Source organism: Pectinophora gossypiella, chromosome 5 (assembly GCF_024362695.1).
Source record: "Pectinophora gossypiella chromosome 5, ilPecGoss1.1, whole genome shotgun sequence".
Classification (NCBI taxonomy): domain Eukaryota; kingdom Metazoa; phylum Arthropoda; class Insecta; order Lepidoptera; family Gelechiidae; genus Pectinophora; species Pectinophora gossypiella.
Genome location: NC_065408.1, coordinates 67,267 through 94,001, shown reverse-complemented (window position 1 = coordinate 94,001; position 26,735 = coordinate 67,267). Strand labels below are relative to the sequence as shown.

Sequence of the window (26,735 nt, the reverse complement as noted above, 5' to 3'; positions counted from 1 at the left end):
CGCAGTGAGCGCAGCCGCCTCCGAAGCGAGCGGACCCGCGCGGCATAATGCGACGTACCTAACTCGTTTATTTGCATCCACTAACAATGTCATTATGTAAATCATAGCCGAGCGACCGATCAATAGAGATCGAGAGTGAATCGAGATCGACTTTGATCGGTTAATTACTACGATTCCGTATTCGAATAATGGTGTGGCGATAATCGATTTTGTTCGGTGGCGCGGGCGTGACCGCCGAGTCCGGTAGCGGCCGCCGATAATTATATATGACAGCTGTTTGTTCTTCTGATGAGATGCGCCTCTGTTAACATTGTCCGCGTGTCGATACCACCGCGAGGCGCATGCTAGGTAGGTAACCAATCTTCATCTAAATCACAGCAAGTATCTTGACTACACTAACAATTTACAAAACAATTTCAAAAGCTTCAATTCTACAATTGATAATTTGCATATCTATCAACAACAACGTTTTTACATATCAACCGGCATTTTTGAATGTTAAAATCTGTTAGGTTCACCGTTGCAAAATAAAAATCTGCATGGAATATGCGTAGGTAACATAATATTTTTGTTGTTTTGTTTAACATCGGAGCTGGTGAATCCAAGTTTAATATGAAATATTGAATGCTCAAAAACCGTTTAGTTTTAGTTCAAGTTATGGGTGGACAAGAGTATGAACCATTGAGCAATAAATAGTTGACTGCGTATGTTTTTCCACAATACAATTTATGTGCAAAAAACAAAGCGACATGCTGGTGCCTGTGGCTCCGAAATAAGCATGTAGTGAGGCGTTTTGCATAGATAAACGTTCTAATTATAGCGCAGTGCATTGTACAGTCATGTGACGTCACAGTCTAGAAATGGCTGTATGTCAGGCGTTTCCGGGACAGGGAGTCTTGTTGACCTTTGTAGTCTAAGATTTTCTTGTTGACCTTTGTAGTACCTATCAACTGAGGCTTCAACTTCAGTGTCACTAACAGAAATGACCTGTTTCAGTGATCCAAATTACTACTGCCATCCTACATAACCATGACCATAGCTACTAAGAAACAGATATAAGGGACTATTAGCCCTAGCTAGTCTGATAGGTAGATAGTCAGAGCAGGCTATCAGTGGCTTGATGTTGATTGACATGTCTCGCGGGGCGGGGCGGGGCGGGGGGGTAGTCTAGACGGAGATCGCAGGAAGTCGTTACTGCGTCTGCCGGCCGTCCGTCTGTCACTCATAATACTGAAGACTCCTCAGCCACCTTTCTTCCTGATTCAATTGATGAGCAGACGACGGGTCATCACGTCGATATCGCGACGCTAGGTGCCCGTAATTGCCGGGCTGGCCGTCTGCGGGGGGCGAAGGCGCATACTAAATGGGCGTTGGGTTGCGTACCTACTCGATACAGACTACACGTATGTTAGTAGTAACGAAACAAAAGCGGCGAGACATTTGCAAAAGTAGTACGACTTGAACATAACTATTAAATTAAAGTTACACGATGCAACATTCAAGCACTCACAATAAATAATTCCATAAAATGCAAAACAATTCCACAATATTATGCAAACTAAACATACCAACAAATAAACGTACCTACGTTGTCATTTAGCGTAAATGCAAATTAGGGATCGTAGAGGTTTTTATTGCTCGTGATCCGCTACGGGTGAATACGTTACAATGACACATTTTAGTTTCATTCCATTTGAAATACTATGTAAGTTTTGAAAATATTACAACCCTTGGGATATAGGTAGCTGCATGTTTTCATATTTAGTTACCAATGTAGCTCTACCTCCTAAGGAATTGTTAGTGTACGTGAGATTAGATTTGAATAGAGTTTAGAGACTTAAGTTGTACCACCATTGTGGGTTATCCTTCCCTGTAACAACTAAATCATGCCTTGAGCCTTGTGATAAGATAAGAGATAACCAATATCTAGCTGTACATTCGCGCGTCGAACGAATCTGAACGTTGTGGAGTTTACACAACAATTTTCGCTAATCGGTCGGTTTTGTGACATGAATGCGGCAGTGTTGGTGTGGTGTATGGTAGGTGTAGCAGTGGTGTAGCAGTGTGTAGTGCTGGGACTGTGTGCGGTGGGCGGGGCGGCGCGGGGACCACCCGCCGTGCGCCATCTAGCGGCACGCGCCCTCAACTGCGCACCACACTACTGCCTGAGCGCTGCGGCGCGTGAATCTAGGTAGTAGGTACTACCTAAGAATACGTGCACTGGTCTTGCAGCTAACTCTGTGTCAAGTCTAGGCTATAATGGTACTATAAGGTTGGATTGATTTTACAGCTGTTCCATTCTTATTTATTTAGATTCTAAATGAAAGATAAAACAAACAAAATCTAATATAGGTAGGTAGGTATGTCATTAATGATATGATTTGTGACCTATATGAAAAAGAAGAAACGCTTGAAAAGTAGTTATGAATATGATTAAAATGAATGCATATAATTGAACAATTGAAAATATTTTTAAGTAAGTATTGAATTGAATCTAAATATGACACGAAGTAGTAACTTTCTAGGTACCTATTTGGAATTAAAAAACTTTTCAATAAGTTAACATTAAGTAGGTACCTACTATGCCTGTTGTAAACTCCTGAAACTCCTGAGTAGGTACCTATGCATCTACGTATCTTTATAATAATGGGGGGGGACAAAACATCTCAACTGTACAGTCACAATACAGTGTTCCTAATTAATGAATACACACATACCTACTAGCATTATTCTCAGCCACATGCTGACGAGTTAGCGCATTTTGAACGTCAAAAATTAAATTACATATTATGTAAATAGCTGTAAAAGTAATAATGAGTACTAAGGTTGTTAAAAGAGTACAAGTTGAAGTGAGTACGAAGTATCTACTAAAGAAATTGACAATATCATAATAATTTTAATTGTAAGTACTTACCTACCTATAAGTAGGTTATTTTTGAAAATAAAACAATCTGTTTTTAAACAACAATAATAAACATTGAAAAATAAATATGACCCAGCGGAAACTTCTACGTTCTTGTACAATCGCAAATGCAGATATTTAAAATGTATTTTGTTTGCTGACAGAAAACGCAATTGTTGAATTAAGTTCGCCTTTGTACCTACGAGACATTTTGTACATGCAAAACTTTTTTTTCGTTGGAAACAATAGTAAAGACGAAAACAAGTAACATAAGTTGCAGTTTGTCTGTTTCTAGTGAAATACGAGTTTGTGTAAAATTAGAGGTCAAATTTTTGTTGGAATGTGTACCTAAATCATTACGTTCAATACACGGTAAGAAAGATAAAATATAACATTTGAGTCTAACATCCTGCTTATTATCCTCGTGTCAACCTGCTTATCAGCACCAGACTCACTTGTAACGAATTCTAGTTCTAATGAATGTGTGTACCTACGTCTGTCCTTTCTGACGTGTTAGACCACTTATCGCCACACAGGGGGTCAATTCATCTAAAAAACAATATTGGATTAATGTGACTTTTGCGCATATAAGTAAGAGCGCAATGTCAACAAATAAATGTCAAATAGCAATATTGCTTTTTTAGATAAATTGCTTCGATGTGGATTTTTAACCCCCCCGGTTAATCATACCCATCTCGGGGATTCGAATTAGCTGCAAATTGTTGGTTGATTGCTTAAGTGGTTCTACCCACCCCATTAAGGGTTTCGAACGTGAGGTTATGTATGTATGTATGTGTGATGTGTGTAGCAGTGACGTGTGAGGTGGTGTGGTGCGGTATCTCCCACGCGTGTCAAGGTTGCAACTGGCAGCACCACTGCGGCGACTCATCACGCAACACCGCACCACACCACCCAGTGTGGAGGTTACTAACATCTCCATTGTAAACAGATACACTTTGTCATGGTGTATTTGAATGTCCATAAAGTGTTGTGAATTTATATTCATATTATACAATAGTGATAATTATAGAGTCAGATAAAGTATTAATACTATTACAAGTATTTGAAAACGAGAATTAGGTTTGGTTATTACCGACTTCAAAAAAGGAGAAGGTTCTCAATTCGACCGTATATTTTTTTTGTGATGTAAAGTGTCTAGAAATAGATATAAAAGTAATTCGTTATAATTTAACAGGCAAAGTATTTTTTCAGACTGTAATGATTGGTAAAATCCTATATCCTAGCATAGTTTAGTTATGCATAAAGATTCCTACACAACACATTTTCATAATACTTAATCTTTGATATCTTAAAATACAACTACATTTTGGCCAGCTGGTAGCAGTATACACATGTGTAATGTGAAATGAACTAAAATGTGTTATGATATACAACATAACCTCACGACTCAATTCCCAGATCAACTGAGTACCCAAGCTTCACTTGGGAAAAACGATTAATTAATACGACGATTCGATATACGCATTCCTTAAAAACTTAAAAGCCTAATACATGTGAAGACTACTAAAATCATGAATAAGACTGTCTTTATGTGACAAAATGTTGTGACTAAATGCTCTGTTTAAACAAATCATAAAATTAAATGACTATAGATACGCAATCCTTCCTTTTTATTAATGTTATAACATTCCTTATTTTGATTGCAATGAGCTTTTTTGTCATGCTGATTTTTTTTATTGTAATAAATTTTGTTATAAAATAATATAGAGCACAACTTCAGGTCGCTTACTACTAGGTATCTCTGTCTACCCTGTTGCTACGCTTTATTTATTAAATTAGTAAAAGTAATTAATTGATTTTTGATTCTACATAATTTCAACTATTAAATTAATAAATAAGTCTCAATAAATAAATTAGCATCGTATATATTTAACAAGTTAATCTATGTGTTAATGAGATCCAGATTAGGCAAAGTTAGTTTCTCATATAAAGCTAATTATCTTTTATATATAGCGTGACGGAAAATCAATGAGGGAGTGGAACTATGATTTTTGTTAAGAGAAGACATAAATATAATGATATTGACCGAGAGAAAAAATAACCTCATCAATTCTATAAAAACTCTGCAACTCCGTTGACTTAATTTTATATTATATTAATTGTGTTTCTTCCCTTTTCAACATAGGAGTTTACTTTACATCTATAAGGGCAGGACACCAAAATGTATTGTCAAAATTAATATTCTTATGTAGTTGTAACAGCACTACCTACTTGATGTATTGTTGGTCGCGCACCCGACCAGGGGGGTTAAAATGGCCACATCGAAGCAATTCATCTAAGAAAGCAAAGTTGCAATTTGACATTTGCGCATATAAAAGCAAGTGCGCAATGCAAACAAACGTCAAATAGCAATATTGCTTTCTTAGATGAATTGCTTCGATGTGGCCATTTTAGCCCCCCAGGTGTCATCCGGCAACATATTTTTGTTGCACATTGTGTTGTTGGCCGTAACTGTCGCGGTGTGCCCGTCCGTCTTCAACTATTATTAATTGACCACATAGCGTACAAATTATGACCTATTCTATTAAATCATTATAATATGTGTTTAGTTACAATAATCGCTTAAGATGAATTTTCAGTTTACTTTCTTTCATGTTTTGTTTTTCAGTATACTGTCATTTTGATATCTTTCGAAGTATCTCAAAAATAATAATATAAACTAACTTGGCATATCGGTTAACTAATTTGAAACACTTGTATTTGCTAATATTGAAACACGTGTAGAAATAAAAAAATATATTTTCTAACGATCATTGACATGTATCGCCCGGAGGTCAGGTCCCAGTGACCGCGACAATTGCGCGACAATTGATACTTCACTCATTAATTGCCCATAATCATGTCACCGTGCCACCTTACGGTCACTATCTGGCGCACTCCTCACAAGTCATACAATTTACATGACATCATTTTCCCACAATATTCATTGTGGTATTTTACTTGGTAGACGCGTTAAGTAGGTACATCTGTTTGCTTATGGCTAACCTATTATTATTTAATGTAAATGATCGCTTATAACCACATCGCACACGATGGCCAGTGGCGGTGTGTATTGAGGTGGGACACATTAAAATCTGATATACTGCTTTAATGTTTCGGATACTTTGACATTGTGCAGTAGATAGGTACCTAGGGGGATAAGACAGTAGAGCCTGACCCGTCTCCCAGAACGAAAAAATATTATTTATTTAAATAAAAATTGTATTTAAAATAATAATAAATTAAACACCTGCGAATCGATATTATAAGTAGAGTCGTTTTCAGATGTTTTTGTCTCTAATAATTTTAGGAAAATGATAAACAATGAACATAACGCAACGTCAATTAAATATTAAATAATATCAAATCATACAGCTGTTAAGTCGTTGAATAAATACCAATATAATGGTACAGTAAGCACTTATGATAGTTTTATTACAGAGTGCTAATAATTTGGTACGTTATAACATATTTATCTTCAGGTAGAGTACATGGATTTCAGATTGTGGGGACTGATGATTCAATTTATAATCCAATGATTATAAAATTAATATTTGTATTTTTAACGGGGACTATCCGCCAGCTCCCTATGTCATGGGACATAAGATTGTGACATCAATACGATATTATGATGTTATGGGTAGTTCTGGTGGTAGCATTGTGGTGGTGGCTAATCATTGTTAGTGATGGAGCAGGAGCACAGTCGCAGCGTTGTATAATGCTGCACGCGCGGCGGCGGCGCGGGCGCATAGTCCGGCGACATGTCGTCATAATAATTATCCCCATTATCTATGATCTATTACCCGGACTAACACTATGCCCACGTAAGTACTAATGCTCACTATCCGTAGGTATCTGTTTACGTCGTTATTGCTGACTATCGTTACGAGAAACAATTAGAATTTATTTATGAAACTCTAGAAGTCTAGGCATACTCATATCTTTACTGTGTACCTATGTTTCCTTAAATATATTATTGTGTGTGTGTTATCTTCACAGTATATTTTGATGGTTGGGACGATACTTGATACCTATTATATATATTTAATAAGATAAGAATATCTTATTAATCAGGTGTAAAGTGCGTGAATCTTTAAAAGTGAGCATAATTATATTTTGTTTATAATACGTACTTATATAGATTTGAGATGTCTGTTTTATTGTTAGGTTAGGTATCTTATGTTCAGTAATAAACTAGCAAAGATAAATTATTAAACTACAACCATAACCATTGTTCATTTATATTATCAAATATTGTATTTTTTGCATTACTTTTTTGCGATTTTCATGTCAGTTATAAATCCATAAACAACTCGGTTAAAATGTTTTTACTTCCCGAAAAATAATACAAAATCAAAAATATTTGCCGGAGTTAATTTAACCCGTCGCGTGACGCGTAGTGTTTATGACGCGCGTGAGACCGCCGCACGCCGCGGTTCGCCCGCTCGAAGCGCTCCGCGCGCTCTATCTTTGCGTAGCGTACTCAGCACCTTATCTCACCCCCAACGCATGAACTTAACTCACCCCTGAGCCCTCCTCCTGTGTACTAATGTAAATACTATTAACTATGTACAATGTCCCAAACTTGTAAGTACCTAGGCACCGATTAATGTCGTACGGCATCTTGCTGTGGGGTCATGCTGCAGATGTGAACAGCATTTTTGTTCTGCAAAAGCGAGCCATTCGGGCGATTTACAAATTGGGACCCAAGAAGTCACTTAGAAATAAATTTAAAGAAATTAATATTTTAACTTTGGCATCACAATATATCTTTGAAAACTTAATATATGTAAAAAAACATATAGGATTATTTGCAAAAAATAGCGATCGGCACATTGTTAATACCCGGAATAAAAATAAACTTGCTTTACAAGTCAGTCGATTACATAAGATTACTAAATCTTTTAAGGGGCAATGTATACGTTTTTACAATAAGATTCCCATTGACATTCAGAATTTGCCTTTCAACTAAGACAGTAGTTAAACAAAAACTTTCCAAAAAAGGTTATTATAAAGTTAGTGATTATTTAGAAGATATGAATGCATGGGATTAACTGTCTGAGAACTGATATTAGGCAGCTAAATTACTCAATTGTATACCAATATTTTATGTTTATTTTTATTTTTTTAAAGAACGTCTAGGGCCCTGTGCCGAGGTTTTTCTTGCAGCTTCTTTTCCCCGGCTATACAGGTTGTGAGAAGCTGCAGTAGTTTTAGGCGGATGAGACGTTCGTTATGTAAAAATTGACGATTCAAAGTGTAACTATGTTACCTACTGAATAAAGATATTTTTGAATTTGAATTTGATTATATGATTTGTTTTAAAAAGCTGATATTTGAAGACTTTGGTAAAATTTAAGATTTTGTTTATGCCTGTGTTGAGGTTCGTATTATTAATCACGTTGCTATTGTAGTTAGAACTTTCTTTTATAATTCTTCACATTTGATTTCGTTTTTAATCATTTCTACCAACTTGCACTACACTTGCACTATCAATACATTATAAAGTTTTCAAATGATAAATAAAACAAATAAAATCAGTATGATAAATGTTTTATTTATGATATTTTTTTCACAGTTTAGGTAGGACATTCAACATTTTTATTTCAATAAAATCATTGAAGCGACCGTTTATTGCTGATTACGATTATTTTAGAATTAAACATAATTTGCGCGCTGCTTTTAGTGTTGTTTATTTTAAACGCAACTGGCATTTACAAAAAACCAAAGTGGAGGCAATCGATCTAGTTTATCAACACCTCCGCCGCTCACCTACATGTTCCGAATAAAAAAGGAATGTCACAGAAAAACATAGCGAAGGGCAAGATAGTGCTCGCGGCGGCGGCGGCGGCGGGACCGCTCGCAGCGCTACCAAAACCGTGGGGCCAATAAATTGAATGCTACATGCCCGCTGATAAAGGTGGCCTCGCCGCACCTGCCGCGACCCGCCGCTTTTAAAACATATTTTACGGCGAAACGCAGAAAAACTGACGGCTAACTTACCTACTCGCTTGTTTGCGCGAAATATCTCGTATCTATGCAGTCTCTTTTTATTGTTCGTGACTAGATGCACTTTATAAAATTGTTTAACTCCACTTTAAACAAAACAAACAGAAGCTATTTGTTTGAGCACTTACTTATGGAAAATAAAACGGTACTATTATTTGCTACATTTCCATACTGGGACTGTTACCTACGTAGTTATTATATTTTATTTTAATACATTATTTTATTTGTTGCCAGCAAACAAACATTGCTTAAAAGAAATTAAATAATGAATTTAGCTTATAAGCTATTAATAATTTTAAATATTAATTAGTAAAAATACCATTTAAACAAATATTTTGACAAGATATATAACGCGGGGAGTGTAAATGCGCGGCCGTCGCCGGCGCGGCGGTGGCGGCGGCGCCCGACGGGCGACATTTGATGCAATGCAGAGTACTACCACACAAAACGTACCAATGAAAACAAACCGATCTATGATTGCTAGTTCCATCTAAATAACAGTCCTAAAACACTGGCAAAAAGCGATGCTCTGATATTGTTTAGTAATTTGCATGCCGGGACTGTTATGCAAATAGGTCGGCAGAAATATTCGCCGGTACGAATAAACATTGTGTTTTCACGTGGTTTCTGTTTTATTTGTTTTTCTTTTTGTGAAAATATCAATGAGCACACAACATAGGCCAGCGATTGAAAATCTAGATGTAAAAATATATGCATGTAAAATTTGTTATTCGAAGTGGAGTGATTTCATAAAAACTAAAAATAAATGTATTTTGTAGCGGTATAGTTCAATTGGGCGACGAAATAGGTAATATGTAACGCGGTGACAATTAAAATTCTCCGAAATAGGCGTAAGTGCTAGAGCCGGATTGTATATGTGATTGACGGCGTTTCTCTGTACATCTCTACATAGAACGCTTCATTAGCCAGTAGGAATGTCATTTCGTCTACACCGCACACCGGTGCGACGGTGGTGTGGTGCGGGCTGGCCGTTGCACGTAAACTTTTTGCGCCACTCCGCCGCTCAACTACATTATGTACGACGCACATAAAACGCTGAATTGACGTGCTAAACGTTTCAAAGAGCTCCTTTACATTTTTTTTAACTTTCGTTATTGACAAGAGAAAGTTGATAGACGCATTACACGGTAAAGCACTGCTTTGTTATTTATTGTGACAAGTTACGAATATTATAAAGCACCCCGCGATGTCTAGAATATGTAGACACGGAAAACAATTTAAATCATTGCCTTTTTTTGAAGTCTCATTGATATTGATCACATTTTCACAATCCATTTCATCTAATGCAACCAGCCGTTTCTAAAACAACACTACAATGTTGTAATTATCCTCTAGTTTTCAAACCAGAACTAGTATTAAATCCTCTGTACCAAACAATTACAAAGAGAAACGTTATGAATTTTTAGAACATAGTTGATAATTATATACTAAGGTAGATAGGCATGTTTCATCTCTTGTTGATAAACTGTTTGATATCATACCTGCCAGATTATTTTTGGATATGTTATTTTATAAGAAAATAATGAAACAGGCTCGAAACCTTCTCCAACTTACACATATTTCGAGTTTGTAAAATGTGTCAGAATGTATTGTTGCTAGAGCCATGGTCACCAGACCACTACTCATCGGCAACATCGCAGCAAGAACACGCGAAACAATGAACGTGTCAGTTTTAAAATTTATCAAATCAACTTTTTTGTGAAGCTGAATCTCGGGTTGAATCGTTTTGTGTGCGTCCCTACCTGCCGCTGTCAACATAAATAAAATACTTAAATAATATTAACTACGCCACATTTTTTTAAAATATCTGTAGCAATAGCAACTAACCAGGAGTTAAAAAATACTAAGTGTGAAAATATTTAGCTCAGTTTTATTACATACTTAAGTACTTTAACGACTTATCAATATTTGTTTCCTTAAAAACTTGGACTCTCTACCTACACCATCACTTGCTTTACTAAAATATTTATTTTATTTACAAACATTCCATTTCGATGCAAACATCATATTCCAGACACACGTATAAAATAAAACACAAATATAATGTGGTGTGACAACAGAAGAAATAATACAACTTAACTATCCAGATTTGGACTCAAAGACAAATCTTTACTATGATTGTCCACATAGGTATTTGGAAAAATTTTGAATTTAGTTGCTAGAGCACACCTGTCACGGTGAGATTCGTTCATCAAGAATCATGTTTCAGGCAACGTCACAGGACATAATCAATAAAAGTCATTTCCATATTTCGATTTCTATAAAGAACTTTTTTAATATATATCATCATATACGTCGTAGGTACATTATTTTATATAGAAAAAATACCTATTTTTACAAGTATTAAGTACCGAGGTTGGCCACAAATACATACAAACGAAAAAACAACAAAACAAGTAAAAAACAGGAATAAAACCATTTTGGCATCGTGTCTGCATTCTTTTAATAATATTTTTAATAAATTATGTGTGGGAGCTAGGTGTGCGGCGCGAGCGTGCGGCCGCGCGGTCGAGCGGGCGACCGCGGACCGCGGCGGGCGGCGGCGACCGCGCAACACCAACAGGCGGCCGTCGCCGCCCGGCGCCGCCCGCGCCTGACTCGAACACTTAACATAAAATCAATTGCACCTATTGACTCACTCGTATTCCCTTACAAAACAAAGCTTCGACCCGATTCATATTTTTTACTCTCGTCATCTTCACTAATCATAAATTTACAGTAATAGCAACAATTTAAATTTAATCCACACCACAATGACTCCCTACTGACAGGTAGGCATGAACATCGTTAATTTATAATATCTATAAATAAATTCGATGAAATCGTCCTTTACAAAATGAACAGCGCTACGCAGTCCTCGCCAGTAGCGGCCGGGCCTGGCTGTGCCGGCAGGACGGGGGTACTGGCAGTGTGGACACTGGTGTTTGGGACTGGGTACTGGGCGCTGGGACTGGGGACTGGGGAGTGGTACTGGCGGGTACTGGCCGAGCAATGTGTGTGTGCCGTACTCACCAGCACGAGGCGCCGCGCCGCAGGCGAGGGTGCGTAGCCGCCCGCGCCGGGCTCTTCTTCCGAGTTAAGCTCTTATTTATCAATTAGACTATCTAGCTAAACGTTTTCGGCGATCACTTCGAACCTCGGCGCTTCGATAAAATATAAACGATTACTGGCTTCGATCTTAACATTACTCACATAATTAAATGACTTCACTGAGACCTGAGGGTCGCGCGACGAAATTATAAAGAACAACTTAAACTTAATCGGTTTGTCCACAGCCGGCGGCGGGGTCTGTACAGGGCCGCCGGCGTCGAGTCCAGTCTCTGTTCACTGCGCCACGGCACGTCCAGGCCGCGGCGCTATGTACACTATGTGGGGTTCCCGCGGGCGGGCGCTAGTGCGGCTCCGCGTAGTAGGGCCGCGGCGGCGCCCACGGGGCGAACTGTTAGTGCGCAGCCAAGGTGTGCGCGCCGGGCGCTAGCCCGTGCTGCGGCGACAGCCCGGGCGGCGAGTGCGAGTGCTGCAGCGGCGAGCCGTGCACGTCGCCGTGCCCGTAGTGCGCGTGCGCCATGCCCTCCATCATCTCGTTGCCCATCGTATTCGGCGGCGTCATGCGCTTTTCTTTCTGCCGCCTGTTGCAGAACCACACGCGCACCACTTCCTTCTCCAGCTGCAGTGAATCCGCTAGCGATGTGATCTCCTGCGCCGACGGCTTTGGCTGTTTGTGAAAGTGCTGCTCCAGCGCGCCCTTCACTGACACCTCTATCGACGTGCGCTTTTTTCTTTTCCTGCCTTGTGCTGCAATTTTGTCGATACTTGTCGGGCTTCCCGTCGTCGAGTCTGCCTCTTCGAGCCATTTCTGCAGCAGCGGTTTAAGTTTACACATATTTTTAAAGCTCAGCTGGAGCGCCTCGAATCGACAGATCGTCGTCTGCGAGAACACGTTTCCATAGAGCGTGCCAAGCGCGAGGCCGACGTCGGCCTGCGTGAAGCCGAGCTTGATCCTCCGCTGCTTAAATTGTTTGGCGAAGGCCTCGAGGTCGTCGCTGGTGGGCGTGTCCTCCTCGGGCTGGTCGCGCTCGAGCGCGTGGTGGTGATGCAGGGGGTGCGGCGACTGCTGCACCTCACGCAGCATATGCTGGTGGTGCATGGGCATAGGATAGCCGCCGTGCAGCGCCACGGGCGAGCCGGCGCCATAGTGCGGCGAAACCACAGGCGCGTGCCAGCCGTGACCATGCTGCAGGTGGCGGTGCTCGTGCGGCGCAGGCGGCGGCTTCACATCGGGTTGGTGCGCGTGCGCGTGGTGTTGGTGCATGGCCCAGGGGTCGGCGGGCGGCAACGACGCCCAGGGATTGAGCCCCACGGGCGCACCGGGCGATGGCGAGCCGCCCGCCTGCAGGTGGTGCTGGTACTTCATGTCGGCCGGCTCGGCACTCCTCGGCGACGCGGCGTGATAGCCGCCGAGGTTCCCGAGGTCCAGCTCGCCCCCGGGCATATACGTGGTCGCCGCCATGGCGCCGTACCTTAAATCCACGGTGGACGGCGTCTTGCCGGCTCGAAGGCTCTCGAGCCTTCAACTGGCTTAATACTTCACGAAAAAAGCGCGTCAATCGCGCGACACTGCGGCAGCGGCGGGGGCCACCTCACATCACCGGATGCGAATGCGAGCGACATGCGCGTGCGTGCTCGACGGCAGCACGGAGCGGACTGAGGCGGCGGTGGGCTGCGCGCGGCGCCGCTGGCTCCCCCCCCCGCCCCCCGCGCGGGGCGCGGCCCTGCGGCGCCGCCCCCTGCCGGCCCCCACCCCCCTCCTCGCGCGTCTCGCAGGCCCGACGGCCGCGAGCCGCGACGATATCACAACTTGTCGCTTTTCTGAGCTCTATTTGAAAATTTATTAATAAATAAAATTTTCAATTTCTATCTCAATAATTTCATCAATTTTTATATTCTTTTCAATAGAAATGCGGGATAAAGTCCATCTATGAAAATTAAAACAACCTTATCTTATTAAAAAATAACCTTTGTTAAAATAATAGGTAAACGGGAAAATAGATAAAAATCTTCCTATTAAATTTATTTATTTCTTAAAATAAGAATGTAACCATATCACATAGCATCATACCTGTGCCCCCGAAGGGGTAGGCAAATGTGTATAATATTATACACACCCACTCCTCGCCAGGTATGAGAAATAAGAATATAAATATAATATTATTATAAAAGTATTGTCACCCTACCACATGGGCCGAAAGCGGTTAAATAGAATTGTTTTAACTTACGTGGGAAAAATAAGTTAACAAGCTATTAGGCGGCTACCTACCTACTTTTTAATGTTTTATATAGATACCTATATTTTTATAAGATCCAAAATACTATACCTAGTATAAATAAATAAAATAAAAAAATTATAAAAAAAGTATTTGCTAGACATATGCCTGAAACGAATAATTATAATTTAGATTTTCACAGACAGCTACCTACCTACATTATATATTTTAATGTTTGTTACTTAGTAATATTGTTAAATATGTAGAACAAATCTTCATACCTACCTATTTTTTTATTTATGTAAATTCTACATAAAATTGAAATTAGAAAAAAACAGCGTTAAAATAACGCAATTAATAACTACCAATCAAATAACAATTCAAAATAAGTCATGTGTCCTGCAAGGTAGCATAATACTCTGGAGCCACCGATTACCTACTTTCTTCATTTTTTATCATAGTTTAGTCAGAAGTCAGAACTAAACGAATTCAAACCAAAACTTTACGAATTCACTTTCATAAATATTTTATGACACTAATATTTTAAAATAAAATTATACAGCAAGTCCAAGTATGACTTATATTTGAATTTACATAATTATATGTATATAAGTAGTAATGTTATCATTCATTAAAGTTACTTTTGATGACAGACGGCGCCATCTAGTATCGAATAGATGAACTATATTAGTAGAGTCGTCATTTATTCTGTTGGTAGAGACGTAATTTCATGCAACATTATACGTCTTGTTTGTTTATCAATTTATGTACGTTAAGTTTAATGATTTATTTTTAATATTTTAATGGTAAATTATGCAGTCAAGTATTACTAATAAAAAAATGTTTAGTTTCATACAATCGGACATTATAAAATAATATTCGTCCATTTAACTTTTCCAGCTAATAAAATATTTATATTTATTTATAGAAAATTCCCTCAGTAAACAGTATATTATTATTATAACTTCAATTTCAGAAGTACAAAGTAACCTCGCTATCTAGCGGCGGGTAGCGGTACTACTGACGGTGGTGTATGTAGCGGTTGAGGGCTGAGGGTTGTAGTGTTCCACTAGTCAGCGCCAGCGACGATGGCGCCACACCGCGGCCACACGCCGTACCCCCATCGCTACACAATCTCTGCCCGAAGGCAACTGAAACACCCTACACGGCTCCTCCATCATCGTGCATCCTGGGCTTGACATAAAATCATAAAAACATGTATTGTTCTGTACCATTTTATGAATGATGCATACAATACAATATCATAATATCCAAAAGTGATTCGTATAAAAAAATGCAGGTTGTCTTCGCATTATAAGTGACTCTGCCCACCCCATTGAGGAGTATATTTTATATATTATGTGTAAGTGGGCCGCGTACGGTAGTTACCAGAAAACGTCAACAAAAAGCTAGTAAGATACTTTAATAAATAGGTATAAGTTGACAATAAAAACATCATTGACCACTTGTGAGGTTTTTCTTGCACCTTCTTTTCCCCGGCTATACATGTTGCGCGAAGCTACAGTAATTTTAGCCGGATGAGACGTTCGTTATGTAAAAATTGACGAATCAAAGTGTAACTATGTTACCTACTGAATAAAGATTTATTTAATTGGAATTTGAACTTTTTAAATCCTGACTTAACGAATAAGATTCTTAGAAGAATTACCGTTACGTAGTGTAATAAACTGGAATGTCCCGTAAAACGGAATGTCCCGTAAGTCGTGTCCCGCGCCCGGTGCCGGGTCGGTTTATAGTTAGCGGGACATTACGAGGCTGCACTTAGCAGATTGGCTCTCCGGTCGCGGCCATGTACACTCGGCCATTTACATTCATTACGTTATGCCACTGTCCACCTCGCAAGTCTAAATCTATTGCCTTTCTAAGAGGATTGCTGTCTGTGGTAGCTCGAATATCTACACGGGCACTTTGTAAGATTCGTAATTCCAAATTCGCGCGGGGGTCAGCGGAGCGGAGCGCAGTGTAGCTATTATGGATCAAGTCAAAATATACCGCAGTAGAAACATAGAACACGTTCAGGTGCTTGTTTTGTCGGGCATGTCGTAATATCCATCTTAGGACCGTCATGATTACTTGTAATTCTGCCCACCACATTAAGGATATTATTAGGATAACAGGCGTGAATATGTGTGTATGTGCGATTGTGCGTGTGTATTACATATAGCTCATATTTGCGCTATAGGCCTTATATGTCTTTTGATGTTATATGTTACAGATACCTTCTTCAGGGATGTCGGGTATATGTTTACAAATTGATGATGTGGACCTTATAAAGGCCGGCTAAAGCTGTTGTAGTCTGAAACGCATACGTTACACCAAACATGATGCAACATAATCACAGCATGTCATACATGGGACCACATCACGGGATGAGATGAAAAGCAAGTTTTAACTCATAATTTCCCCTGACACAGGCACTACGCTTAAAAGGAGACTCCAAACAAATTTACTACCGCAAATTGTTTGTAACAAATAAAGTATTTTTTATTTTTATCTTTTTGTATTTCACACATTCATCTCATTTCAACTCGTTTTGAATTTCTACAGAGGTTGCTCTATGTTTCTTCTTCTACGGTTGCCTCCAAACAGTGACAGCAGTTTTAACACTGTGAATATTGCAAGATTTGCAAGTAAACCTTTAAAGATTTTTATAATATTTTGAACCACAATATAAAGCTAAAGACCTTTAGGAAAAAATGACAATAACGTTGTAATTTTGTGCGTCATAGCTGGGAGGGTTTCAATTTGCGCTGTGCGGTGCGCAGGCGCGGCGGATCGATCCGTTCCGCGCGCCGCCGCCGCCCGCGCAGATAACATCGACACAACTTGTAATCAAATTTTACGCGAAATTCTACGTACGACGCTGCGCTGTGTCAGGACTCGGTATTTTTCTGTTCATAATTCCTATTGCCTTAATTATTATTGTCCGAGTACATGTGTATGTATGTATATGTTCCAATGGTGGGTGTTCTGTGTGTAGGTACATTTAGCTATTTTAAGAGATAGAGCGGTAAAAAATAACATGAATTAAGAAAATGGTATGACAATTATTTACTTTTTTTTTAAATTTTAGAACTACGGTTTTACTCAACGGCTATTTGAAAAACAACCTGAACCTCTGTAACTAGTACAATTATCAAATTAAATATACAAATTGGAATCTCGTCAATGTCCTTTGTATGAACAACTAATTATCGTCTAATTAGACATCAACGAGATACACTATGGCTATTCATATTTTTTTATTTACATACTTAAAGGGTGTTAGTGACATCGTAACGAAAACTGGGGGGGCTGATTCAGATCTTGATTCTGAGTTAATATCAAGGAAAGCCGTTGTTTTTTAATTATTTTCAGTTCCATTCTTTTGTAACGGAAAATTCCACTTGATATTAACTCAGAATCATGGTCACTAACACCCTGTATATTATCATACATTTAAATGAATGTATTTTATTATGTACTATACAAAACTTTTGTCAAAATTCAAAGTAATGAGGTGTCCGTCTAGTGCGCGTGCGCCGGTAGCCGACATCAGCGTGTACCTAGCGACGGCAGTCCACGTGCACTGGAATAAAGGTGAAGTAATACATAACATAACATAACATAACATAACATAAATAGCCTATATACGTCCCACTGCTGGGCACAGGCCTCCTCTCAATCAACCGGAGAGGGTAAAGGAACCGGGTACCGGGTAGGGGAAGTAATACGGAAATTATATTATTATAAGATAAGATAAGATAAGATTCTATCCTTATGAGTATTTTTTTCAGTTATATTACTATATTCTTTCCAATTCTCGTGTCACTTGTCGTTGGAGCGGACTTCTGATTTCTCACACCGGGGAGGGTGTGAGGAATCATTCCCACTGCCTCGATCTACTTTTATCATAAGTACTCTTTTTTTAATTCATAAGTTTCTGGTTAGAGACGAAGTAGTTAGTCAGCTTCACATCTAAGATATGCTAGTGTCCCTTCAAAATATATATGATCGAAGACTGGCTCATTTAATATATTTTATATCTATTTTTATACTACTTATATTTTGTAAAGGTTCCATTTTGTACATTATATTACAGGCAACTTGAGAAATCCGATCATTATCAATAGTGACCAGTCTGTAATAACAATAACAAACTTAGCTTGGGCAAAATAATAAAATGTTTTTATGCCGTCGGGCATTATTAATATTGGCCGGGCAAATTAAGTTTATCTATCCAGCCGATGCTCTTGTTCACTGTTCATAATGACCGGTCCATATTAGTACTGGCCGGTTCATCAAGTTGCCCGTAACATATACATGCCTATTTAGTTCAATCTTCACGGGCAAATTAAATTAGGTACGAATATTGTTTCTTGTATCTTTAAAAATCTTTATATTTATCAGTTCGGCAAGATGAGTTATCTGCGAGGTCGCAGGTCGCAGCGGGCGGCGACGTCGGCTGCGCGGGCGCGGCTCGCGACGAATCAATTGGCTCGCGGCGACTGACCGCCCACGATCACACGACCACAGACCCGGGCCCCGCGGGGCTGAGAGGACACCAACATACTTGACCCACTCTGTACTCTACAACTATACAAAAAAATAACACAACACATGCATACTACAACCCTCGCCTCCTGCAATGATACCAAAAGTCAGCAATGAATTGCTTATTGCTTTATTTTTCTAGGACCAAGCAGATTAAAGCGCGATGAAATTGACACAGCCTTCTACAATAATAATCCCTGATTCATAGTAAAGATTTTTTTATAAAAAGCATCTTGTTTATTTTTATTGTAGAATCATCAAAGAACACTTCCTATTTTAGTTTTAAAATCCTTCAATAATAATAGTAATAATCTACCACCACTTCGAAACGTGTTACAGAGCTGAAGAGAAGAAAGAAAGGTGCAAGAAACTCCTGTCTTGTAAAGATTTTGCAGTACTCTTACCTTATAAGAACTACAGAGCAATAACCTGCCGCAGTCTATATGACCCCCCCCCCCCCCCCCTCCCACAATCTTCAAAACTAACAGTGAATAAGTATTTACTAAGTAGTCAAATGTCGTGGTAGTCGTCGAGCTTTTTTAAAAAAACTAAACTTAACCTATACGTCTGATCGACGGAGCTCTACATTAGAATCTGAACTTATTACTAACTTAATTAAAAAGGTAGCCTCGTATTGCGTAGGCGGTTCGTTCCCAGAACATCAACCGTTACTGAGTTGCACATCCTGTTTTTGTTATTGTTACAAATTCTTTAGGTATGACAAAGTGCTGACAACAGTCTACGCATTAAGAGGAGACAACAATGTTAGGTCCTCTACCTTGTATGGGGCACATAACTCCTCCCCCGTTAAGATCGAAGCCATCGGAGGGTTGATTACCCGACTGAGGGCTGCGATACCGTAAGTATATAATTTTAATTTTATAGAGTATATAAATGAAAAGGATTATAACTATGGTTATATAAATGATTACAGTTCCTACACTTATACTATGTGTGTTTATACCACTTTCACTAATGTTCCCAGTTTCATCATATTTACTGGCAAAATGTTCCAACTTTGATAACTCTGTTTCGTCCAAGTTATAAGTTTTTCTTTCAGGTAAAGGGGCAGGAACTGGTATCTCTGGAAATTCGACGATTGGCAGCTTGCTGAAATGCACTGGATCGCCTAAGGTTTCAAATGGCTGCAGGACTATGTTGTTAATCTTAGCTCTGCATTCATCATCCAGGATAAGTATATATGTACCACATAATCTTTCTATTGTTTCTTCTGAATTACACATTTTTGTTAACAAGATTGTAGTTTTACTGTAGAGAATCCATTGATTATCCTCAATTGGTTCTATTTTTGGTTTTCCCGTTTTTGCTACAACAGGAATACAGGAGCTGATGTTGGCGGAGAGCTTCATCAAGGCATCGATACAAGAGTCCTTGATTGTGGACTGCAGTACATCCTTGTTGCACAGGAACATTTCTTTGTCGATCTCCTTGCAGGGTGTAGAGAGCGACACAGTTTTCAACCCTTTCGCTAATAGGTAGGGATTTTTAGGAATTATAAAAACAGTTTGATTAAAGGAATTGGTAACAGGTAAGGGAATTACTTTGTAGTACGTATACATATCTCGGTCGACAAGTGGCACTTCCAATACGAATGTTATCTGATTTTGCTTTGAATAAGCCTTAATTTCTATACACTGTTCTAATTTAGATAAATTTTCTAAGTTAACTTCATACATTAATTTATTTGATTTCGAAACTTTAATTAGTATTTCCAACAATTCCTCAGTCTCTATCAATGATTGATGTAGAGTTCTTAATTTACTGAATGCAATAGCATTTTCAACCTCATCTATTGTGATATAGAGCATCTGAAAATTGTGTAGAAACAAGTTATAAGCATTAATTAATTTCGTATCGGTAAAAGCCTTTTTTGTGTCATTAAGTTGTTTACGGATTTCCCAGAGGATCTTATCTATTTGAATTACAGCATTATTTGCAGAAATTGAAACGTTTACAAGTGATTTTACTGTTTCGGCAATTAGGGTGACCCTTTTGTTTAACACACCCTGGTTATTTTGGATATCACTAATCCATTTATCATATTTTACGGCGTCATCATTATCCAGATTACCTGTTAGCATTTTAACTAATGATCCTAGAGGGTTTATGATTCCTCGCTTAATACGTTTAATTGGAACGATTTGTTTAAATTTTTCAATGGTGCAATTCATTATATGATCGGTTTGAGTTTTTATATTAGATACTTCATGACTTAAGTTTTGATTAGAGAAGTGTAGAGCAACATGTCGATTCAAATTGGCATAACGATTTATATTAAATTCCAAATCTTGATGTATTAAATTTAGATTTAAAACCTTTAAGATAGTCCATTTGTTGTGGCTGATGGCCGCTTGTCCTTGCTTGATAGGGAGTATACCAGGATTCTTTTTAATCTTCTGGAGTTGCAGGCCCTGGATCACGATGGCTTGGGCCAGCAGTAGGGCTACGAACCTGTGGAGGACGTCTAATATCTTTAACTGGAACTGTAGTATCACGACCTTGGGTACTAATGGGTACTACATTTCTACTAATTTCACCTGTAATTTTTGCTTTTTGGTATCTATTTTTATCTTTACTTCTTCTGGTATTGGTTCCTTTTATGAAGATTTCATCTCCTTCTTCTAAGGGGAACTCTTTTTCGCCTCCATGTTTAGTTTGAATTTTCTTTTTGCCATGAATAATTTTATCGGTTAAGAATTTATAAAGGTATTTAGTTCTTTTAACATGATCTCTAACTAATTTTTGTGTGTATTCTTTACAGAAATCTACATTGAATGTACTGGATGCGGAAGTATGTCCGAATACTACCTCAAATGGTGTTAGACCAGTAGTTGAATGTATACTTTGATTATATGACATCACGGCGTATGTCATAACAGATGCGGCGTCCGTTATCTTATGTTCATACTTAGCGATTCGATATATCTCTAAGATTGTAGAGTGGAATCGCTCTATAAGACCCATAGAGTTAGGATTGTGTGGGGTTCCTATATGAAGTTCAATTTTGTAAAACTGTAACGTTTCCTTGAGAAGGATATTATTAAATTCTGTACCTGGATCTGAACTGATTTTATTTGGAACACCATAAACGGAGAAATATTTAATTAGGGCTCGTGCTACTTCTGGAGTGGATTTACTTGAGATTTCAAGAGCTTGTCCTAATTTACTAAATGCATCGATAATTGTTAAAAAGGTTTTTCCTTCAATTGTGAAAATGTCAATGAACAATTCCTCGAAAGGTTTGTTTTGAGTCTGCGTTAATTGGAGTTCAGGTTTAAAAGGTTTTCTGTCATACTTTGTTTTTTTACAGATTTCGCAGGCGTTGATTATACTAGAGACAGTTACTTCCATGTTTGGCCAATAGTAATTACGTTTTAATTTCATTATGGTTTCTCTAATTCCTCTATGACAGGTTTTTCCATTATGATATCTTATCACAATTTCGCGTTGTTCATTTTCATTCTCTACGTAAACCACTCTTTTTGTACATTCATAGAATTTTACTGTTCCTTTCCGAAATAGTTGTATAACTGCTTTAATGAATTGTGCTCGAAGGGCGTTATTTTCAAAATAGATGTAGTATTTCTTTTTCGGGTTAATATATTCTAATAAGAATTTTTTAATTAAACCAAAATTGTCCGTGGGCAAATGTACTTCCAACACGTTTTGTTTGTCACGGGAAAGATCTTTGACACAAGTTTGTTGTCTGTTCCAGGTATATATTAATAATTGATTTGGTTTCGTATCTATAGCTTCTTGTAAAATGGGTATACCTTCAGTATCAATATCTCGGGCGGAATGAGCTGTTTCTAAGCTAGAGTTAGCTGTTGCAGTGCTTTCAGATGGAGATATTATTGGAAACTCCGATTCAAGCTCATATCTTCCGATTGAAGGAATACTTGCGGTTTCCTCTGAGTCAGATATCACTATAGGCGTGTCTTCATTATTTCGCTGTCTTGCGGGACGTTAAGCATGTTTTGCCTAAGAGGTGGCGCTGTGCGCATTGATACATCAGTGGATTGGTTTGCGATTGGTTTCATTTGTTGGTTTGGTACGCCAAATCGAAACTGGTTTTGGTTGGGCATCATTGGTTGATGACGGTATCCTTGTGGGATTCCGAATTTAAAATTTTGCTGATTTGGTGTGCCATATCTAAACCCTTGTTGGTTGGGTATACCAAATCTAAAACCTTGTTGATGATTTTGTTTAGGAATTTTAAATCCTGTACTTTGTGCAATTGGGGCATTGAATTTTCGTTGCATTTGGTTATTTTGGGGTATTCCAAATTTAAAGTTTTGCGTGGGAATATTTTGAACATTTTGAATTGGGCGGAAGTTTTGATTATTTTGGTTATTAAGTGATGGTTTAATTTTATTATTTTTTGCATTGTATTGTCTCATGAAATTTTCTTCTTCCATGACAATACTCAAGGCGTTTTCCAAAATTGTGCAATTTTTAAGCCTAACGATACGTATAAGTTCTTCAGGCAAATTATATAAAAATACATTTAATGACAAGTTATTATATATGATGTATTTGGCTGCTTTAATGCCTTCGTCGGTTAATAAATTTACTTTGGCAATAAGTGCACTACGCACGGATTGTATTCTATTGCAAAATTCTGAGAAAGATTCTCCATTTTTAATTTTTAGTTGCTCCAGTTCGATTGCTATGCATTCTTCTGAACGCGGGTCTCCGAAATGTTGGATAAGTAATTCTTTTAATTCTGTCCATGTATTAATATCGTCGCGTTCGCTCAAAAGGGACGCGGCTTTTCCAGACAGCTTACTAGATATTGAGTGAAAATTGTATAGATCCTGAGACAAATTGTTAGGCCTATTGAAACTTCTTAATACATATTCGCATTTTTTTATAAAAATATTTAATAAACTTCCCTCTCCTTCAAATCGTGGGATGAGGCAAAGCATTTCCTTGGGTATCAATTGGATTTGTTCCATTTTTAAAATTTTTTTTTACACAAAACACACAATATAAAAATAATACACAATAAAACACAATGTAAAATACACAGGATAATATAAAAATGATTTTCAATAATTATAAAATGTTGATTTCAATAATCAGGCAATAGTCGATTGCGATAATCAGGTAAGATTCGGCGATTTTGACCGAAAATATGTTGATTGCGATAATCAGAACTTAAAATTAAATGATTGCAATAATCAGATAAGATTCGGCGATTTTGACCGAAAATATGTTACAGCCACAAGGAAAAGAAGGGACAACACAGGAAAGCGAAAAGGTTTACTCACCGTCCGGCTGCACCCATTCCTCCTCTTTAAAGCTGCGGCGGCGCTGCGACGACTAACATGCGAGCGTTGACAAATTTATAGGTTCGCTGGATCCCGTCGGCCTGTACACGTTGAACTGAGTTTGGAATTCTTTGTGTCAAGCCTATTGACAGAATCCAACCCGACTGCGCCAGTCAAATGTCGTGGTAGTCGTCGAGCTTTTTTAAAAAAACTAAACTTAACCTATACGTCTGATCGACGGAGCTCTACATTAGAATCTGAACTTATTACTAACTTAATTAAAAAGGTAGCCTCGTATTGCGTAGGCGGTTCGTTCCCAGAACATCAACCGTTACTGAGTTGCACATCCTGTTTTTGTTATTGTTACAAATTCTTTAGGTATGACAAAGTGCTGACAACAGTCTACGCATTAAGAGGAGACAACAATGTTAGGTCCTCTACCTTGTATGGGGCACATAACTAAGTACAGTCATAAATAAATAAATAAATGAGCAATATAATATACCCACTTTAGGACTCTGTCGCACTAACATATTTGACATTTAGTGAGACTTACAGTTCAATTTGTCAAAAAAGTTAATGTGACATGGTACCAAAGTGTATACATATTAATGCACGTGACCGTACACACGACCACATACACTAATTTAAAATTATCAGATGAGATTGGAGTGAAACGCTAACCCATTTGTCATTAATAAAAATAAATGTAAGTTCTAATATATGAGTAATGCATTTGGACCAGTTATATAATTTCTATAATGTTTATTTTATTACCCAGTACATAATATTCTGAAGTACAAGACCAAGTAAAGTGTGTGTTCTGTGTGTGATGGCGGCGGCGGCGCGGGCGCAGCGGCCCGCCCCCGACTGGTTGTCACCGCAACCTGCTCCTGGGCCGGTCGACGGTTGATGCACCACTCACATACCTGCAAGTAATCACTCGCTCACTTATGTACTCGTCCACTACTAGATGTACGTAATTGCCTGCACAGAAATATTATCCACCTCGTAATTACGACCGGGGATATCATTCCAAATTGTCTCTTATTTCATATGATTATACGTACTATGTTACTTATAATAATTATCTGTATAATTGATAATTATCCGCAGCAACATCTTCATCTACCTCTTCCGCACACAGTCGAGTCCCAGTACAATTTATTTTCGTTTTACCTATTTTTCATTTTGATGTAAGTAGGTAGTACAAAAGATGTAAGTAATGCATTTTTTATTTTAATAGATTTTTCAGTATATCAATTTAGTTAAACACGCTTTATAGGATCTATACAATAAAAAAAATACAAATACTATTAGAAAATGCTGAGATATCCGTCATTGTAACAATGCTGTCTGAGTATGTCGGTCACATGTAAACTACACTCGTATTCTCAAGGTGTCTACGGAGAAATCACGAAAGACGAATAGGTATTACCGCAATTAGTAACTTTTGAGATTCTTTTGATGTGTACCCTAATACAATTCAAGGGCGATGGGTGAATATTCATGTCAGAGCGTCGAAAAAGTGTCAATAGTCATAAAATCCATTGCGATTCGTGTCAGGTGTCCGCGTGGCACCACCGTTGGCACCAACCACAGCCGTGTCATAACCGTCCGCGGCCGTTGTCACTTAAATCACCGTAATGGGCGTCCTCCGCTCACCGGCTGAATGTTATAACAATTGACAATGTCACCGATGACACAAATACAAATATAACATAATTATCATGTCGCCTGCACCCCTGAAGATATCGGCAGAGATGTTAGGTTTATTTATAAGTGATTGCTGTTGATCCAGTTCAGCACATTGGACCGCGTTTAGTACATACACTCTCATCGTCAGCTGTATTTACGTCTCATGTACCAGTGGGCGAGCCTATCGCCATTAACCAAAGCACAAATTCCGGAAACCACTTGATATCAATTATCTAATGATCTACACATGAATTAAAACTTATAAAGTCGCATCCAGTGGTTTAGAGCCCAAGCCTGGTCTTTTATTTTTTAATTATATAAATAAAGCTTAAGAGCCTCCTTGGTATAGTGGTTAAAGTATTGGGTTCACGGTCCAGAGATCTGGATTAGATCCCCGATGGGAAAATTGTCGAAATCACTTTGTAAGAAGTGAGGTCTTTTGTTTGGTAAAGACCATTGCAGGCTGAATCACTTGATTGTCCGAAACAGTAGGATGATTCTGTGCTTTAGAAGTAAAGCCATTGGTTCCGGCTACTACTCGTAAAACAGCTCGAACCGGAAGTGAAGCAGCGTGGTGGTATATGCTCTACACCCCTTATGCATGTGCCCGCTGTGTTATTTCTATGTTTAAGCATGTAAATAAAGCTTAAGTACTAATCTATCCCCTACTTCTTTCCCAAGTCTTCAAACTTATTAAAGTGATGAAAGCCACAATGCGCCAGAAGACACTCTGTCCACCCTGTTTAATTTCAACCTATAATATATGAAACTATAATATAATAAATTTATTGGGATAATCTCTCTCATGTCCTTTTTGATAAAGAGAGAGGTCGACTCTTTGTTAAAAAAAACACGTACTTATTAATTACGTCAGTGTATCGTAAGACACTTCTTTAAAAATGAACAACTTCACGTATCCAATACCCCGGAGAGCGATGCTACGTCGATATATTCCGTCGTGAAGGGTGATTACTTCACGTGTCCATCCAGATA

At 38.4% G+C, this 26,735-nt stretch overlaps 1 protein-coding gene across 1 annotated transcript; it reads right to left on the bottom strand.

Moving 5' to 3' along the window:
- Positions 1-10,782: 10,782 nt before the first annotated feature.
- On the bottom strand, positions 10,783-13,623 carry LOC126366706 (silk gland factor 3). Its single transcript, XM_050009908.1, has one exon. It carries the CDS (start codon positions 13,440-13,442, stop codon positions 12,375-12,377), a length of 1,068 nt encoding a protein of 355 aa, XP_049865865.1. The 5' UTR covers positions 13,443-13,623; the 3' UTR covers positions 10,783-12,374.
- Positions 13,624-26,735: the final 13,112 nt, after the last annotated feature.

What these genes read in the sequence shown, in the direction of transcription:
- LOC126366706 (XM_050009908.1), bottom strand. Translation starts at nt 13,442, where the DNA reads ATGGCGGCGACCACGTATATGCCCGGGGGCGAGCTGGACCTCGGGAAC.